The sequence below is a fragment of the Aspergillus saccharolyticus genome, assembly GCF_003184585.1.
Source record: "Aspergillus saccharolyticus JOP 1030-1 unplaced genomic scaffold BP01scaffold_18, whole genome shotgun sequence".
Taxonomy (NCBI): Eukaryota; Fungi; Ascomycota; class Eurotiomycetes; order Eurotiales; family Aspergillaceae; genus Aspergillus; species Aspergillus saccharolyticus.
In genome coordinates, this window is record NW_020290628.1 from 187,015 (window position 1) to 204,237 (window position 17,223).

Below are 17,223 nucleotides of genomic sequence, written 5' to 3' on the forward strand. Positions count from 1 at the left end.
GAACCACCGGGTTGTGGAAGAAGGCATGTTTGGCCACCAAGTTGGTGAGCAACTGAGTTGGTGGGAAGTTTGGGTATCCGAGTTGATACACCGTGTATATTTAGTTATTCGAAAATCGCTTTAGCTTCACCGTGACAAGATTAGGGGGACTGTCGGCGTAGCGATAATCCGCCCAGGTGATTTCAATCGTAATCATCCCAACCATTTCAGTAGTCTAATTCTTCCACCATAACCACCGTCATAGAACATAGAAATTAACAACGCGTTCGATGAGTCACCCGTGAGCCATGTAAAAAGGCGTCATATCTCGACAATGATTATTCTACACTTACTGACCTCGTATCAACAGCTCTACAACTCCCCAGCCTAATCCCATTTCCATTGCAAGCCACTCGATCTCGAGAAGATGACCAATGCCGCTCCCACCACCACAGTCCCTTTAACAGCTTTCCACATACACTCCCTCAAATTCAACTGCATACACGCCTCGTGCCGCGCCAGCATATCCGCCTTCGTATTACTTCTCGGCATCGGCACCTCGGGAACCGGCTGACCCAAGAACTTGCACAATGGTTCCCACCCTTCCGTCACATGGTACAGCAACAGCCGATCCTTGGGCACCAGAGCCTGGATCTTGGCCACGTGGTTACGGTAAGTCTCCCGGGCATCATTGCGGATATCAGGTCCATAGAAACATTCCCCTGCTTTGAAGAAGGTCTCGGGCACGAGGCGGAAGCGGGAACGGAAAATGGTGTTGAGTGTGATGACGAGGGGGACAAATATGTATGTGTTGATGGGAGTGTCGATTGAAGTGACGAGGGTCATCATTGATCTGTTTCCTGTCAGGAGTCTGTCCAATTTGTTAGGGCGAGATGGGGAAGGGCACCCACTCATACCACTCATCGACATCTCGGACAGTCACGATGACTTTTGCATCGGGGTACGCTTCGATGAGGTCTTCTGCAAAACAAATGGCCGGGAGATCGGAGACGGCCTGTACTGTGGATGAGCATGATTCGCGGTTGCTTTTGGACATCATCCTCTAAAGTCATGCTGACCAGAGACCATTGCACGATGAGCAAAACTGACCTGACAATGCCCCAGCAGCCGATCCCACTCCTCCCGCCCAAAGCGCTCTCCCAGTCCATCATACTTCGCCCGTAGGGCCTTCTGCCACATCTCGCAGTCGCGCGGGTTTGATATCATAGCTTGGTACCCGTGGTATGCCTCGTAGTAGCCAAGGATGCGAAGTGCATCCATCATCGCTGAATGTTTATGTCAGTAGTTGAATCCGAGATTCTGGAAGCGACTCTTCAGCTTGAGGCTGAAGCCGAGACACTAGAAACGACTAGTCTAGCTCAAGGTTTTCCATGGAAGAACTCTTACACTCAGATCCCGTTCGCGTCAAGCCCAAGGAAAGCACCCGCAACGGCACGATGCGCGAACATTCCTCGCGGTCGATGTCGGTGACATGGAAGACGCGGTTGCCAGCTTTGATGGTTGGCATTGTGAGTTGTTGCTGCTGGAGACCTGTGGATATGCTGCTGAAAATACCACAAGATGATGCTGAGATACCGCCAGGTAATGCTGGGAGACCACTGATGATCACGTGCGGTGGGCTTGTTTGTGTCACGATAGCGGCCTGGAGTTGTTGGGCTGACGGTTGCGTTACGTGGTGTTGCTGCCTTTGTGTGAGCGGGATACTCTTGGGCTCCCGCTGAGAAGATCCTAGGAAGCAAATGGTATGTGTCTTGCGGTTTTCTTGTCAGCTTGAGAACGCTCATGGAGGCGGTAGTTTAGATGGCCGCGAGCGGCGCAGGTGGATAGACGCGTTTGTTTTGCTGATCGCGGGGAGATCCCGAGATGTGACCAGTCATCGGTGAAGTCGCCGCCTGGTAGAAGAAGTAGGTAGGCTCATCACTTGCTGCTCACAGTCTGGTATAATCTCAACATCAGTATAGGGTGAATGATGTAGCTGTTCAAAGAATGTGCATGGAGTGCTGAGAAGGGAATAAGTATTACTCACCTTGTCATTCGACTAGCCGTTGAATATCTCACAAAATTCATTTTCGAGACTTCTCAAGAAGGCTTTTTGACGACAGCAGAGAAATTGGTCGCGTCAAGGGCGTCAATTAAAATCCCCGCATTCTTGCTGTTGGTCATGCAGCTATGGTCACGTGAGATGCTTCTCTAAAGGGTAGGTGTCTACAGAGTCCAGCAGTATAGCAAAGGTACTGCCATGGAATCTCACCTGTCCCTCAATCATGTCGCCTACTTTCTCACTTGAGTCATCCTGCTTGTCGCCTAGTCACGCATCATTCCTCGGACGATGGTAATATACATCCGAGGGCATACAATTCATGTTTTCCGAACAGGCCCCCAACGCCCAAAAGTGACAACTAACTATACCTACTCCTCCTTGAGAGCACATGGCATTATCGTACAGCGTCATATTGCACATCGACCAGTCATTACGCCAATCACCCCAGAAAGATCTTACTCATCTGCACATCATTCCCCTCCTCATTGAAAGCCGTATCCATTTGATACACCTTGCGATTGAACAGCAGCACCCGCGATGGATGCCACACCGCCATAAACACCATTCCCAACCACATCGGCAGCGCATCAAAGACATATGCGAACGCCTCATGCCGTCCAAGATACCCATCTCTCTCCGTGGCCCCGGCGCTCGCGTACTCGACCAGCCGGTCGACCGAGCGCACCAGGATCATCGCGCTGGCGACGTACAGAGCCAGCAGCGTGGTTTCCCAGGTGGCGTGAAACCAGCCGTCGGTGGCAATGCACGAGGAGATGGATTTGCCGCTCGGGCTGCGGTGGATGCGGTAGTGGAAGGCGGCAGCGACAATGAAGAACACGGAGAAGAAGATGAGTTGGATGACGAGGCCGGCGATGATGACGTTTTGGCCGGTTGTGCGGGCGGATGGGTCGGTCGTTGTGTGGGTCATAATTACGCCGCCTTCATTTGGTTTGCTGGTGAGATTGTAGGATGCTAGGTGAGGAAAGGGCGTGCTCACCTGCTCCCTGGATGAGGAAGGATACTATGTCTCCCGCGACGAAAATCACGGTAAGCCAGCGCGTCGGGACGATGCTGAGATCTTCTTTGTCGAGGTAGAAAATCATCCGGCTGAGGGCCATGTACAAAGTGGATGCGTAGAGAGGAGGCGCTAGGAGAATAAAGAGTGTATGGATGGTGAAGATGGTGACGTTGCTTGTGTTGTTGTGCGCTTCAGCGCGCGCGATATACCCGATGATTTCGACTGGTTACATCTCCCAGTTAGTGAAACGGTCTCTAATGCTGCGCCGCTGAGAACTCACAGATTCCACCGAGTATGAAGCAGATGAAGTACCAGGCGTGCGCTCGAGCTAATTGGTAGACATGACAGGCGGTTGTTGCTAGGAAGAGCAGGACGAAGATGGCGGCAGCGGCAACGGAGGGGTTGTAGTCGTAGAGCTCGTAGGAGCTATCTTCTCTCGATAAAATCATGCTCTCATAAGTTGCCTATCTGTTTGGATCTTTGACGCCTTCACAGTGTTGGCAGGGCAATTGGCCTCGAAATTTGGTCAGGGCGACGCGCGGGTTTGGTGTGGAGAGCGCCATATTTACACCAAGAAGCAGCAGCATGTTGACGCTCCAAGAAGCCTACTCTGCCTTACAGGCTAAGCTGTGTGTCGCATCATGAAACATGAATTGGTGGTGCTTGGTGTTGGTCTGACTCAAATCTGGGCTTCTTTAGGCACTTAGCCCCCACACTGACGGGCAGACCCCAATTTCATCCTTCAAATGGGGGCCAATTCGGGTATGTCATTGGTGATGGCCCTGAGAGCTGAAGAAGGTGCATAATGGGCCAGCAAATGATGAGGCTCTTGAACAGGGGCTCGGTCGCGAACAGTATTCAGCCCGTAGGGGCCTGAGAATCAGGGTCAATTCACTGAGTTGCGCACTGTAGTTGGATCAGCGACCATCGCAAGATCAGTAATCTCGTCGTACTACTGCTGTGGCTGTGAGTTTGGTTGGTCATCTCGGGCCTGTCTTAATCCTGAAATGAGGTGTGGGAACGACGTATGTAAATGGTGAGGCGATGTATGCATTGAGTTTAGTAAGACATGAAAGGGCTGCTACTACTGAGTCTATCTATTGACACGAATCTGGCCGCCGGCTTGCGGGAGTCCATTGACGTTTCTGCAGCGCAGGCACTGCAGGTTAAGTTTTACAATACAAACGCAACAAAACTCAAACACAAACCCATCAAAAAACAGGATCTCAATAAAAAGAAAAAAATATCGATAGTCCTAAGCCCCCCCAAAAAAGTTCCGGTTTATTATTGCTCATGTCTGGGAGCTACAAAGATTGTTATTGCTTCTATAGCAGTTGATTACTTTCCTTGCTCTTGCTACTGTAGTTGTACATTGCCGTGCTTTCGGGCAAAGCATTGCTCAAATCGTCTTTCTATATCAAATGAATACCTTATATCTTTCCCCTGTTTGATCTTACTTCTGTAATAGCGCCGAGGCTGAGCCTAGTACCGAATTGGGATAGCCTGGACTGAGGTGGTCTCTGAGTTGCAGAGGCTACTTCCTTTCCCCGCACAGTCCCCGACACTCCTCACCTTCATTTTAACTCCAACTTCGACACCTACACTCAATCACGATGAAACCACGTTGTGGAACGACGCGCCGTCCAGGATCAACAAGGTCAAGAACGGGCTGTCGTACTTGCCGGTATGTAACTTCAGTTCGTACCTATCCACTGTCTGAGGGACTAGACAAACATTCAACAGAGCTCGACGCATCAAGTGTGACGAAACCCCACAGTACTGCCGCAATTACACATCGACCGGTCGAATATGCGATGGATATGATTCTTATTGGGAGATATCCGTTTCAAATAGGAAAAAAAAGCCCCGCAATCGTCAGCGATACCCGTTGGTCGTCGCCAACCCGATCGCAGACATAGTGTCGTGGACCCCTACATCCGACGAGCGCCGCTGCTTCACCTTTGTTCAAGCCCGAACCATCCCTGATGCACTCAGCTTGTTTGACTCCACGCTCTGGCAGCAGTCTCTGATGCAGATGGTGCCTCGGGAGCCCGCTGTCTGGCATACAGTCGTTGCCCTGGGCGCCCTGCACTAGCAGGTGGAGGCCGGGAGTGTGATCGGCCGCACCCCGATTTTTTGGTACTGTATGGCAGTCGCCCAGTCGGCACGCTCGTTTGCCTGTCTGCGAAGACGCAACCCTCACGATTCACAGGTTCGTGACGTGATGCTACTTTGCTGCCTGCTGTTCACTGTGGTGGCCATCATCTGGCAAGAGTACGCCGCTGCACTGCAGCATTTACGGGCTGGTCTATGTATACTCCGCGAGACCGAGCCGTCGTCGCAGCGTCTCACGGCAGGGAGATGGATCGCCGCATTTCGACACCTTGACACGCAGTGTGCAATGGACGGCTCGTTCCTGTGGTTCTGGGATGAAGACGAAGCAGACACGATCATCCACCCGGTTGTTGATCCGTGGTGGAAGCAACAACGGTCGGATTGCCAGCTACTCGTGCCAAACGACGATCCTCTTTACTCAGTTCGCCAGACCCTTGAGCCTCTCTTCAATCGTCCTCACAAATTCGTGCGGCGCTGCTGGCATGTGTCGACGACCGACATGCAATCCGCCCTCACTGTGCTGTCAGCGGAGCGGCTCGCGATCGCCGCGCAGTTGCAGCCTGCAAAGCAGCTCTTGCAGGAACTTCGTCGCCGCAACGACCTGATAACAAAGTCTTGACACGGAGCCGAACTTACCGAGCTCGTGGTGGCAGCCGTCTCGCTCGTTATCCACACCAATATGGTTCACAGCGATCCAGTGCAATTGCGGCGTTTTACCCCCCAGTACCGCCAGCTACTGCGCGGAATTCAGCGGTTTATCGCGGGCTTTCACACGCGTCCCACGATGACCGTTGATCTGGGTGTCATCCCTATGCTCTTTGCCGTGGGTGACGGCTGCCAAGATGTGCAGGTGAAATGGGAGGCGCTCCAGGCGCTGCGTGACTGGCCGCACCAGGAGGGGCCGTTTCATTCGCGGGTAGTTGCAGCGATACTGGAGGACCGGTTGGGCTTGGAGCTGAAGGCCTGCTTGCGCTGCAATATGAGGCAGGTCCGAGAGCCTAGAAACGATCTCGCCAGCTTAAGGATTGCCTAGACGGATCTGACCGGCAAGAGCAGCTGAGGGAGAAAGCGGCCAGCACTGGCCCTCGCTCTGCAGTCCATGTACGGGAACAGGAGGAGCACGTGGCGGGGCTCTGGGTACAGGTAAGTCGTTCCAGGGACCACTGGGGCTTGAAAGAAGGGTTAAAGACATTAGGGCATCGCGTCTTGCAACTGACGACCAAGCTCTACGGGGTGCTTCGACTGGATCAAAGCATTTTGGTTGCTCGGTGAAGAGTAAGGTCCTGGTGTAAGGGCACGAATCATGCTACACAGCTCTATCGGCACTGTCGCGCTTTTAGGCTGGCCACCACGCCCATATTTGGGAAATTGTCGGCCGGCTGATCTGAAGTCTGAATCCTAAAGTTCTGTCTGGTAGTAGGGCTGGAAGCGCAGATGGAGGCCACCCTGAGCCCCAGCACCTGCCAACGGGCATGAGTGCCCCTTCTTCAGAACGATCTTTTAGAGGGGGCTCGAAGGCAACAGAATGTTAGCCACCGTGCTTACTCTTGAAAGTGTATCAGAGCGATCGGTCAATCCACTTTCTCCACACATTCTACAACCTTTTCCTTGCTCAGATGCACAACTCTACGACATTGGCTTTGCTGCTGCATAATAATAGCAGTGACCGCAAGCAGGCATAACAAAGCCAGTTGGACAGTGAGCATAAATCCGCAACTACGATGTTCGAGCGCACTAAGTCTGACTACTCCGCTGTCGGAATTCAATATCAGTCAGGCTGCTACTGCTACTGCGATTGAACATAGCGCAAGTGTCTCACCGAGCATTACACCACGACGCCGACATAAAGCATTGTCGCCAGCACCAGAGCCTTTCATTGGCAACGTCTTGAAGTAGGTATTGTTATATGTAATATCCAGATGGTGAAATGCTGCCCTGCATGCCACATACCCAAAGAAGAAGGAGCGCCTTCTCTGGTACCGAGCAACCGAACGGTACTTCGTCATTCTTCGTATTATGTACATGCACGCTCAAGATGATGATGGCGCCGGACGTGAAGTATATGCTCGAGAATGGGGATGTTCTCAGCTTGTATGGTCCGGCATTTTACGTCGAGCAAAGGATGCGAGTATTGCCACTGGCTGCTACATGGATTTTTCCTATTGACCTAACATTTCACTAACGCAGATCAATCGCCTCCGAGAATCTCGTCGCAAGCCATCGACTGATTGACTGATTTTTTACAGTCTGTTTTAGCCCCCTTGATGTCTGTGGGAACACGCAGGGTTCCACGCAGGCTTCTATATACAGGCGGTATCATCCACATATGTAAGCTCCATCGATCTGTGATTCCACACTGGCCATCGCAAAATGTCACAGAGAAATTCATAGTATCAACATCTGAGCAGTGCATCTACTGTGAAGCAGTCGCTCAACGCGGCGTTCTTTGATACTTTTCCATCGCGATGTTCTGGAGTAAGGTAGTATTTCCTCTTCGTACCCTTCCAGCGGATATTCAATCTCAACCAGCATTACACATGATGTAATCCTCGACCAAAAGACACTTGAATCATGCTCTTTCAAAGCAAAGGAGAGCCCTCCCCCCTATAATGAGACGACATCTCAATCCTTGAATCCATAGGTTCGGTTTCCCAGCCCGCTGCGGATATCCACCGCTTCCGAATTTCCCCACACCATTAGAGTACTATAAACATTTGCCAGCCGAGCCGTACTCCTCATCCATGATTCCATAATTTTCTGCTCTATAAGGCATCGGTATCAGGGATCACTTGGACTATATCTATCTTCAGCGACAATCTAGAATGAATCAGTCATCAACAATCCCACGCACAATCACAGTTAGAATGTCCCCTACAACAAACAAACAATGGATTATCCGCATGTCCGGAAACACCTTCGACAGCCTGAAGAGAACCGAGAACCCAATCCCAAGCGTCGGAGAGTATGATGTGCTCATTAAGATCGAGGCTTTTTCACTTAATTACCGCGATGCAAGTATATCTATAGTCTGTATTCTTACTCTTCTTTCTACTCTACTCTCTATTTCCTATTCTATTACCGGTAAAACTGCATATTAGATGCAACTGACTGAAGAAACAGAACAAATACCCCTTCCCCTCTAAAACAGAGCTAATCCCCTGCTCCGACGCCGCCGGCACCGTCACCCACGTCGGGAAAGTCACCTCCTTCCGCCCCGGCGATGCCGTCACCTCTCTCTTCTTCGCGGGACACATTTTCGGCGCCCCAACCGCAGAAGCCCAGAATACAGGACTCGGGGGTTTTCACAACGGGTGTCTGCAGCAGTACCGCGTCTTCCATGAGATGAGTCTCGTGCATGCGCATGCATGCGCCCGCAAATCTCCCGGCGGTGGATGCGAGTACCCTACCTTGTGCGGTGTTGACAGCGTGGAATGCGTTGTATGAGCTTAAGCCGCTGGGGGCGGGGCAGGCGGTGCTTGTGCAGGGAACGCGTGGGGTTCCTTTCTTGCTCCGCAGGTGAGTCCTTCCACCACCTAGGACTAATGGGTGAGGGGCGATGTATGATGTGGTGAAAGAGGCTGATGCTGATGAGTACATGATGGGTGCGTAATTGGCTAAAGCAGCCGGTGCATTAATTATTGCGACCACTTCCCCAGCTGGCAAGGCGCAGCGCAGCGGCTGATTGAACTGGGTGCCGACCACGTTATCAATTACCGCGAGGACCCGGGATGGGGGGCGACAGCCCGAAAGCTCACCCGCGACGGGGTGTACCATGTCACTGAGGTGGGCGGGCGCAACACGATGCGCCAGAGTTTGAATTGTGTGAAGAGGGAGGGCGTGGTTTATGTCATCGGTTATATCGGCGGCACGGGGCCTGGCCATAACCAGGACCAGCCCCCGCAGATCCTGGACACTTTGACAGCTGCCGCTATCGTACGAGGCATCCAGAGCGGGAGTAAAGAGCAGATGCCATGCTGGACATGGTCAAGGCGATCGAGGCAAATAACATTAGACCAGTGGTCAGTGAGCGGGTCTTTGAATTGTGCGAGGCGCGCGAGGCGTACCAGTACCTGTGGGATCAGAGACATTTTGGGAAGGTGGAGATCCAGGTTTGATTAGTATCGGCATAAGCATTCACTCTAAAATGCATCATGTACTTTTGTCAGATTTTGAAGGTTGCGTAGGAGTGTTTGACCGCCATACGGAAAGGCAACCAGATGCCTAATGGCTAAGGTTATCGTCCTTTGTGTTGCCGCATACGGATTCCTGGTCCCAACAAATTGTCTGGGAGAACTAGCAAACATCACAAGTGCTAATGCAAGACGCAGATGTTTGCTTCCGGCTACCTTTGGCACACGTACCGATTGCGTTTACCGCTTTTAGACGCTTGCTGAGACGCTAATGTGTCAGGTCATTTGAGCGTGGGGTTTGTCCTTCGCGTACCCACAAACTTGTTCGGGGACACACTGATTGGGTGGCTGAGCTTGCGTTTAGCCATAATGGTCGATATCTAGTCAACTCAGCTTCTACAGTGGTACTTGACCAACTTAACCTCTGTGGGTTACATTAACAGTGACGGCTTGACCCGCGATCTTCCCGTGGAGCCACTCGCATCCACTGCTCTATCTCACGGTGGCCACCAGATGTACCGTGGACAGGGAACCCTAGCGACGGAAGTTCCTGCCGACCAAACATCTTCACGAGAGGTAAACACTCCCTGTGTATGTTGAGCAGAGGTGGTTCACAAAGGAGGGCAGAAGCTTTTGCTGCTTCCGCCACAGGATCAGTACCTGGTAAGACTGTCGCCCTTGAGTACAACGCGGATTAGGCCATTGTCATTCGATGGAATTGAAGCTGCGTTTGATTGCGCAAGTACAATGAACGGGAATTGCAAACAGCAAGCACAAGCAGCATGGTTGCGTTTGCATCGCTCTGGTTCGTTCTCTTACGAGTTAAGTGCTTCTTTTCCCAGCCGATATACCCGGACCGATTGAAGGCCGAGGCTCCCCTGATAATATAATCCGCTCTTCTCTCGGTTATCGACGAACAAGTGGTCGTCTACTCCATTGTCTCCTAAAATCAGTTCCCATATCTGTATCTGACTCAATATCGGATCTGTATTTCATGGTCGGGCTGTGCTGACACAAGTTCTTTCTTGGAGAAATTGTCACTCCCGGAACGTCCACCATGGCTAATCACCGAATGACTTCTATCCCGGTCCGTCCTGCGACCCAGAATTATGATCCCGCTATCGACGACTACACCATTGGGTGGGTCACCACGACTGATGAGGAGTACCGTGCAGCAAGCTGGATGGTCGACCAGGTACATCTGCCCAATAGCCCATTCCGCCAACTGAACAAGAGACGAAAATTCAACTACCAACTCAGCCGGGTGGGCAACCATTTCGTCGCGATATCGGTTCCTATACTTGGATACATCCTCAACGCGGCAGACGTTATTGATGACATGAGGGAGACGTTCCCTCAGATTCGCTTTGTCCTCCTCGTGGGAACCGCTAGCGGGGTCCCGTCTCTCGGAAACGATGAGCGCCCTGATGAACAGTGTACCGTTCCCGATGTGCGACTAGGTGATGTGATTGTGGGGACTAGGACAGTTGTTCCTTGCAGTGGGGAAGCTGTTGAGCCTCCAGAAACTGAGCTGGAAGGAGGAAACACCCGAGCCATTTTCACTACGATCACCGAGTTCAGACGTAGGCTTTCAAGTGGCGTGGATACAGAGCCATCTGTGACCGCCATGGTCAAACAAAAGTGTTCGCGGGACCGTCGTTTCAGCCGTCCCCATCTACCGTCGGATCGTCTTTACCGGGCCGAATATCCACATATCTCGGACCGGTGTGAATGCCTGATTCCGACTGCCCGCCAAGACTCAGTGACAGTATCGCGAGCCCAGCGTCCTCCAAACCGGCAGTTGGAGGTTCACTATGGATCCGTCTGTGCCGTCAAGCATTGCATCAGGGACGCTTTGAGACGCGAGGAACTTGCCCTCGAAAACGATGTGCTGTGTTTCATCCCCGGTATCGACGATATGACGGACGAGATCGATTGCCTGCCGATCCTCGGAATTAGCGATTATGCTGACTCGCATCAGTACAGTCGTGCATGGATGGAATACGCCGCTTTGACTGCCGCAGTGTGTGCGAAGGAGTTTCTCGCCTCCATGACGGAGACTACGGTGGATGAGATGCAAATATGTGGATCTATGGAGGCGACGAAGTGGTTGACTCACAACTCTATTGTAGAGGCGCAACGCTTACTCTTCACCGGGTCCGAGGGGTCATTGCCTTCCTTCCGAATGGTCGTGGAAAGGATTCACAAACGTGTAGGGTATCTTGAGAAGATGACCCACGACATACAAAATGAATCAATGGACGCGTTTGGTTCCCCCCCTGACAAGGTCGAGTTCTTTGTTGCACAGTTGAGAAAGACACTTAACCAGCAACAGCTCGAGAACCAAGCTAACCTCGACCTTTCTACCGACTGTATCGCTCAGATGCAGTGGGATCAATTGCAGCAGTTGGTCTTCTATAACGTGCGTCGTCTTGGTTTACTGGATAACTATATCGCTGTCTTGAGCAAGGCCTTCGACCTGTAGGGAGAGATTCTGGGGGTGGAAAAGACTAACTTATCTCGCTCGGTGAGAGAAAGACAACGACGTGGCTTTCTTCTGAATCCATGACAGTGATGTAGCCCGTCATAGATTGAGCTACCCAGATTGCCAACCGTCTCAAGGTCTATGCGCGTATGATTTTGATGTCCACATCTTTGAGCTGATCAAAACCGGGTGACACGATGACACGATGTATGGTATGGAAATAGATCATGGTATTTGGACGGTGAGAGGCTACTCTCCGCATGACAGAATCCCAAGCCCAGCCACACGAAGCAGTCCAATCAGCTCGCTACAGCAACCACTTTCATTGCACGCGCGAATGAGGGCATCAGGGCCCCAGTATCTCTACACCCGAAGATCACCAATCTTTTGCTGAGAATATCCGATAACACGCAACTCATAAAAGGAAAGTATGAAAGAATAAACAAGCCTGATAGAACCGAGGCGCAACTTCCTCAACAACAACCCAAAGACTTAGAGCATATAAATGCCATCGAAGCAGCGCCCCACAACAACATTGCGCGCAGCCCCGCCCCCCCACCTCCTCCCTCCCTCCCTCACAAGGCACTTATACCATCGAACTAAACCTAGCCCATCCCATCCCGTCCCATACCAACCTAAAACAGTCCGAAACAGCCACATAACGCCACGGCCAGTAAGCATGTCCCGAAGGAAAACTCGAACTCCAACCCGGCGCGCGGCCACCACAGAGCCGGAGACCATCGACCCAGCCACCGCAGTCTTCGTCACCCACCCGCTGACCTTCCACCCTCCCATGGAGGAATCCCGCCGCATCCCCGACGGCAGAACCCCATACTGGTACGTCAACCTCCTCTGGCACCCATCGTCTAACACCTACAGCGTCGACATCTGCTGGGTCACCGGGAACAGATGGCCCGTCAACTGGGCGGAGCTCCCCCTGCCGTCGTTGCTGCAGGCCTTCAAGGACCTGCGGCTCCTATACCGGAACGCCGGGCGGTTTTTTGGGGTCATCCGGAACGCACAGCATATTCGGCTGTTCCGTGAGGCGCCCACGCAGCCGGAACCGGATGAGGAGCTCGGGGAGTCGCTCCGGGAGGGCTTGTGTATGGTGGAGCAGTTTCGCGTGAATGGGCTGCGGCAGTTGAACATAGCGAAACATCGCGATGTGCTGGAGCAGTGGCAGAATATATTTCCTCGCAATCCAACCTTTGCGCTGGAAGGGATTGCGCCGTGTGTAGGGTTTAGAGTGAGAGAAGAAAGAATCAAGTGGTGGGAAGAACGGTCGGGACGTTATTACGGGGTGAGAGGGGAGATGAAGTGGAATCATCGGTTTTGAGGTGATTGCCAGATTGAGATGCACACTGTAGAATTCAATTGAGACAGGGGACGATACACGAGCAACAAGGTAATACAAAGAATGACCATGCGAGGTCAGCATCAGTTCAATGAAATTGAGATCACAGTAAAAGAGTATACGGTTCATTCATATAGAAACAGCTGCGCTCGAAGCGGAAGCTCTTGCCGTAGCAGCAACATGGATAGATATTGATTGTATGTTAATGCTTGACCATCTTGCAGATACCATACAATATTTCATCTGGATGCACCATGCAGCTTGTCAGGTTCTCGTGAAAACAGTCCACGACAATAGTGTGGGCAGCTCAGGATATCCATTGCCAATGTTTTGCACTTGGAGTGATTTGTACTGCCATTGCATTAGCTCTCCCCAGAGCACTGATGCATCAAATGCCAAATAGGTGAAGGTGGTATCATTTCTTCCTGACTTAGCGACACTTGCCTTGACTGCCTTATTTCTCGACGCTTCGAATTGAGGCAGACTGGAGTTGATCTTTATTCAGAGCTATTCAAATTGACCATGAACAGATGGAGAAGATCTCAAAAGTCGATTATCGTCCCAATAAATCGCACTGGTGGATTTATTCTTTGAAAGTGTGAAGAGGCGAGTGCGAGTATGAGTGCAATGTCGGGTCACGTGGCCTGTTCAGAGTGCCTGACTTCCCATTCGTTCCACGCGAGGTGATCTTGCATCGTCATCAACCCTATCTTCTCCTTCACCATCTGCTAAAACAAGGATACCTTGCTTCTTCTGCCTCATATACATCGCTTACTACGCACTTATTACGCACCAAAGAGAACGCAGTGCAAACACCATTCAATTTCCGACATCATGTTCCTCAAATCGCCAGATCGGTGCCTGGGGATGTACGCCTGGAGATGTCCGCGGGGTGAATGCTGCGTGTATAGCAAATCTACCTGTCTGTGCACTCCATCGGGTGATTCAAATTGACTGTCGATCAAATCGGACCAAGCAGGATTATCCTTGAATTCACGCAAATCTTCATTGGTACCTGATGGTCAGAGCGCAAGCCGACTTTACGGGTACATTCCATGATTCCATAGCGAAAAGTCGGTCAACTCGCTCAGTTCTACCCGTAATATCTCCAGTTAATGGATCACTACATATTGTGGCTCAGGAGGAAACGAATCATGCACAGCTGTTCGTGGCGATGTCCGGCCCAAATTTGATTCCTGTTGACTCGTCGATTGTGGCAAGCGACATCAGCGGCAGTCTTCTTTGTTCTCTGGCCCTGGCTTAGTTCGCGCAATTCCAGGTTCATCCCGCCCTGACCACATTTACTTTCTTTGTCGACAAAAGTACCAAGGAGAACCAGCTCGACAATAAAACCAAACGGTGGGTCTGCTTCTTCGCAGTGTGGTGCGGCCATTCAGCGTCCCGTTGAAACATCACAATGGCAGTATCGTCGCGGCCCATAATTTTTATTGTCCTGTTGGATCTTTTCGGTGGGCTGAGCGCCCTCATTATGTGTTTGAGGCTCTTTCTGCGCAAGTATCGCCATCAGCGATTCGAAGCAGGCGACTACTGCACTATTTTCTGTCTTATAACCCTCCTTGCATGTATGGGCTTGCTTACCGCTGTGAGCGTTATCACCTTGGGTCGTGACATTCGCCTGCAGGCCCAGAACCTCACGGATCAATTGCTCAATGACCAGCTTCTTGAGAACAAGATGCTGGTGGCTCACCAAGCCATTTTTCGTGCCTAGTAAGAGTTCTCTCTCGAAACCTTGCCCTGGCGCTCGCTGACCGTTACAGTCTTTGGGGTCAGAAAGCGGTTGTTCTGCTTTTTATTTCTCGCGTGTTGGAGGGCCTCCCGTGGCCCTTCATATTCGTCCGTATTAGCTGGGTAATCCTACTTCTGTCTTACGGCGCCATCGAGCTGGAGATGTTTATGGTCTGTGACTACCGCAAGACGAGTATGGATCTACTACTAGGATTCTCCATGTCAATCGGACTAAATCGTGCCCTCTCAGAACCCTGCCTCGGCCGTGTCGGCAACCTGGTCGCCTACATCCTCCTCAATGGCTTGACAGACCTGATGCTCATTGTGCTGCCACTTCCTTGGCTGGTGCGAGTGAAACGACCCTGGCAGCGGTAAAGTGCCCCTTCAATGACGTCGGTTCAAATCCGTCGGCTGACCAGCCCCAGACGGCTTCAATTAGTCGCACTCTTCTCCGTCGGTTTTCTCTGCATCATCGCCACTATTCTTCGCGCACCTATCCACGGCAACACTCAGGATCTTGTCGGACAGGGCTACTGGACCGCCGTCGAGTTCATTGCGTCTGGCATTGTCGCCAACTTTCCCACGCTGTGCAGTCTTCGCCGCGCCCGAAAGCCGGATACCCCACTATATCCCGAGTCTCCGTATCCTGCGCGGTCCCAGGGCTCCAAAATCCGGTCGGCGACCAGCATCGAGCTGCATGAGTCGCTGGATTTGGATGATCTTGATGGCGATGCACGAAGAACTGGAAATATCGCCAGCCAGGCGAGCAATGAGCCACTGTTCTTCGAGGATTCGGAAACGGATAGTCTTCGGGCTGAAGGGCTCAGGTCTAGAGGTTGAGTTTGAGATGGCGAATGGTATACGTCGTGAGACGGACAATTGGAGATGCCGGGGTGTTGGATATACGGGACTTTAAGCCTGTTGGACGTCATAGGAGACCTGGAAGGGTAGACGGTACGGATATTGTTACCGTCTTCCATGTACACACTTTCTTCTTTGTATACACATGTTTGATCATTTACGGGTGGTTTTGTTACTCGTCTGACCGGTCTGGTCACTCAGTACTCCCTACGCATGTATTCATGTCCCCTGCAACTTCGGCAAAAGTTCGCTTCCTTTTCTAAAGCGAGATGGGCGAGATAGAACCTGGATAGTAGATTCTTTGTCGATGTTCACATTAAGATGGAGTTGCAAATCACGCTCCTGAGCCAGACTACCATCGTATCTCTACCAAGAGTACAGCCATTCATTGCCTCCTTAAATCTAGCCAATGTACCGGTCTGCGCGTCACTTCTGGGGAGACTCGGTCCGGCCATCCGCCATCCGCCATCCAGCCACTGGTCTGCGGCATTATCTCCTAATCGGGCAAGAACACCAGCCGCGGGCGGGGGATCGGATCATCCGACGCTTCTATTTCTCCGTATTCAATTCCTTCCATTGCTTCAATTTGCCAGGGAAGTTCCCCAGGCTTGCAGGGGTACATCATCTGCGCCATGCTTACTTCGTCCCGCAATTCCGTCCCAAAAGTCGGCTCGCTAAGTTAAGTGTCCCGCGTTCTGTCCCGCAAATTTGTCCCGCGGTACCCGCAACATGTGAGATTTGGCAGTCGCAAATCATCTCGCTCGATGTTCCACGTGGTTGTCTGGTACTGTATGTACTTGTGCCCCAACCACCCCTCTTTGAATTGTAAGTCTAGTGAGTGTTGTAGTTACTGCAAGGTTGACAGAACTGACGTTCAGTTGGGACATTCGTGGGCCAGGTATTCATAACCCTAGTAGTATTCACATTATTTGGAGATTCTCATCCCACATTACCAGGTTTGGTCTCAATACTCAGAATGCTAAATATATCTCACATCTAACGATCTGGCACCCAAGGAAAGATACAAAGAATGACTCATAGTAACTAATCTTAGATTCATTTCCTTAACTGGTCGTCTCGAATTAGTCAATAGAAGATCTCCGGGTAACATAAAGTCGATCAGATCCCAACTATGTATTCTAGAAAGGTCAGTTTTGGACGGGTGTGATCGGCTCCTATTACATGGAGACTCTTAAGAACAGAATCATCACTAAGTTCGAAGATTATCTCATGGAAACATGTAAGAAGTGGCTTAGATGAAGTCAAGATATTGTAGAGATTCGAGCCCAAAAAGGGTTAAACCGGGAACGAGTACATTGCCAGGAACTAGGTTAGTATAGTCGATGATATCCCCGTCTCACTATTGAGATTTTTCCCTATGCTGAAAGACGAGGTGGGTGAATCTAGGACAACTTGCTCGATATATGGATGACCATTATGCGCGCTATCGGTTGCTCATAATCTATAAGGATC

The 17,223-nt window shown here is 51.4% G+C and overlaps 7 protein-coding genes across 7 annotated transcripts; 5 read left to right on the forward strand and 2 right to left on the reverse strand.

The window, feature by feature from the left end:
• Positions 1 to 366: 366 nt before the first annotated feature.
• BP01DRAFT_297987 (sulfotransferase family protein) lies at positions 367 to 1,507 on the reverse strand (the record flags this gene model as incomplete). The annotated part of the gene is made up of 4 exons (XM_025571901.1): positions 367 to 832; positions 891 to 994; positions 1,090 to 1,265; positions 1,387 to 1,507. 4 exons carry the CDS (start codon positions 1,505 to 1,507, stop codon positions 367 to 369), a joined length of 867 nt encoding a protein of 288 aa, XP_025430704.1.
• An 827-nt stretch (positions 1,508 to 2,334) lies between these two features.
• Positions 2,335 to 3,508, reverse strand: BP01DRAFT_399855 (RTA1 domain-containing protein; the record flags this gene model as incomplete). Its single annotated transcript, XM_025578567.1, has 3 exons — positions 2,335 to 2,980; positions 3,039 to 3,281; positions 3,340 to 3,508. The coding sequence occupies 3 exons, from the start codon at positions 3,506 to 3,508 to the stop codon at positions 2,481 to 2,483; spliced, it is 912 nt and encodes a 303-aa protein (XP_025430705.1). The 3' UTR covers positions 2,335 to 2,480.
• A 1,164-nt stretch (positions 3,509 to 4,672) lies between these two features.
• BP01DRAFT_383289 (Zn(II)2Cys6 transcription factor domain-containing protein) lies at positions 4,673 to 5,793 on the forward strand (the record flags this gene model as incomplete). Its single annotated transcript, XM_025577417.1, has 3 exons — positions 4,673 to 4,743; positions 4,803 to 5,097; positions 5,155 to 5,793. The coding sequence occupies 3 exons, from the start codon at positions 4,673 to 4,675 to the stop codon at positions 5,791 to 5,793; spliced, it is 1,005 nt and encodes a 334-aa protein (XP_025430706.1).
• A 2,245-nt stretch (positions 5,794 to 8,038) lies between these two features.
• On the forward strand, positions 8,039 to 9,289 carry BP01DRAFT_374434 (zinc-dependent alcohol dehydrogenase family protein; the record flags this gene model as incomplete). The annotated part of the gene is made up of 5 exons (XM_025576828.1): positions 8,039 to 8,200; positions 8,295 to 8,520; positions 8,600 to 8,690; positions 8,831 to 9,107; positions 9,164 to 9,289. 5 exons carry the CDS (start codon positions 8,039 to 8,041, stop codon positions 9,287 to 9,289), a joined length of 882 nt encoding a protein of 293 aa, XP_025430707.1.
• Positions 9,290 to 10,430: 1,141 nt separating this feature from the next.
• BP01DRAFT_279399 (uncharacterized protein) lies at positions 10,431 to 11,348 on the forward strand (the record flags this gene model as incomplete). The annotated part of the gene is made up of 1 exon (XM_025571433.1): positions 10,431 to 11,348. A coding segment is annotated over one exon (918 nt), but the record flags the coding sequence as incomplete, so codon positions are not given.
• A 1,063-nt stretch (positions 11,349 to 12,411) lies between these two features.
• Positions 12,412 to 13,670, forward strand: BP01DRAFT_399893 (uncharacterized protein). The gene is made up of 4 exons (XM_025578568.1): positions 12,412 to 13,019; positions 13,157 to 13,194; positions 13,281 to 13,340; positions 13,510 to 13,670. The coding sequence occupies exons 1-4, from the start codon at positions 12,469 to 12,471 to the stop codon at positions 13,548 to 13,550; spliced, it is 690 nt and encodes a 229-aa protein (XP_025430709.1). The 5' UTR covers positions 12,412 to 12,468; the 3' UTR covers positions 13,551 to 13,670.
• An 890-nt stretch (positions 13,671 to 14,560) lies between these two features.
• BP01DRAFT_392374 (uncharacterized protein) lies at positions 14,561 to 15,889 on the forward strand (the record flags this gene model as incomplete). The annotated part of the gene is made up of 4 exons (XM_025578149.1): positions 14,561 to 14,871; positions 14,922 to 15,082; positions 15,140 to 15,260; positions 15,315 to 15,889. 4 exons carry the CDS (start codon positions 14,561 to 14,563, stop codon positions 15,727 to 15,729), a joined length of 1,008 nt encoding a protein of 335 aa, XP_025430710.1. The 3' UTR covers positions 15,730 to 15,889.
• Positions 15,890 to 17,223: the final 1,334 nt, after the last annotated feature.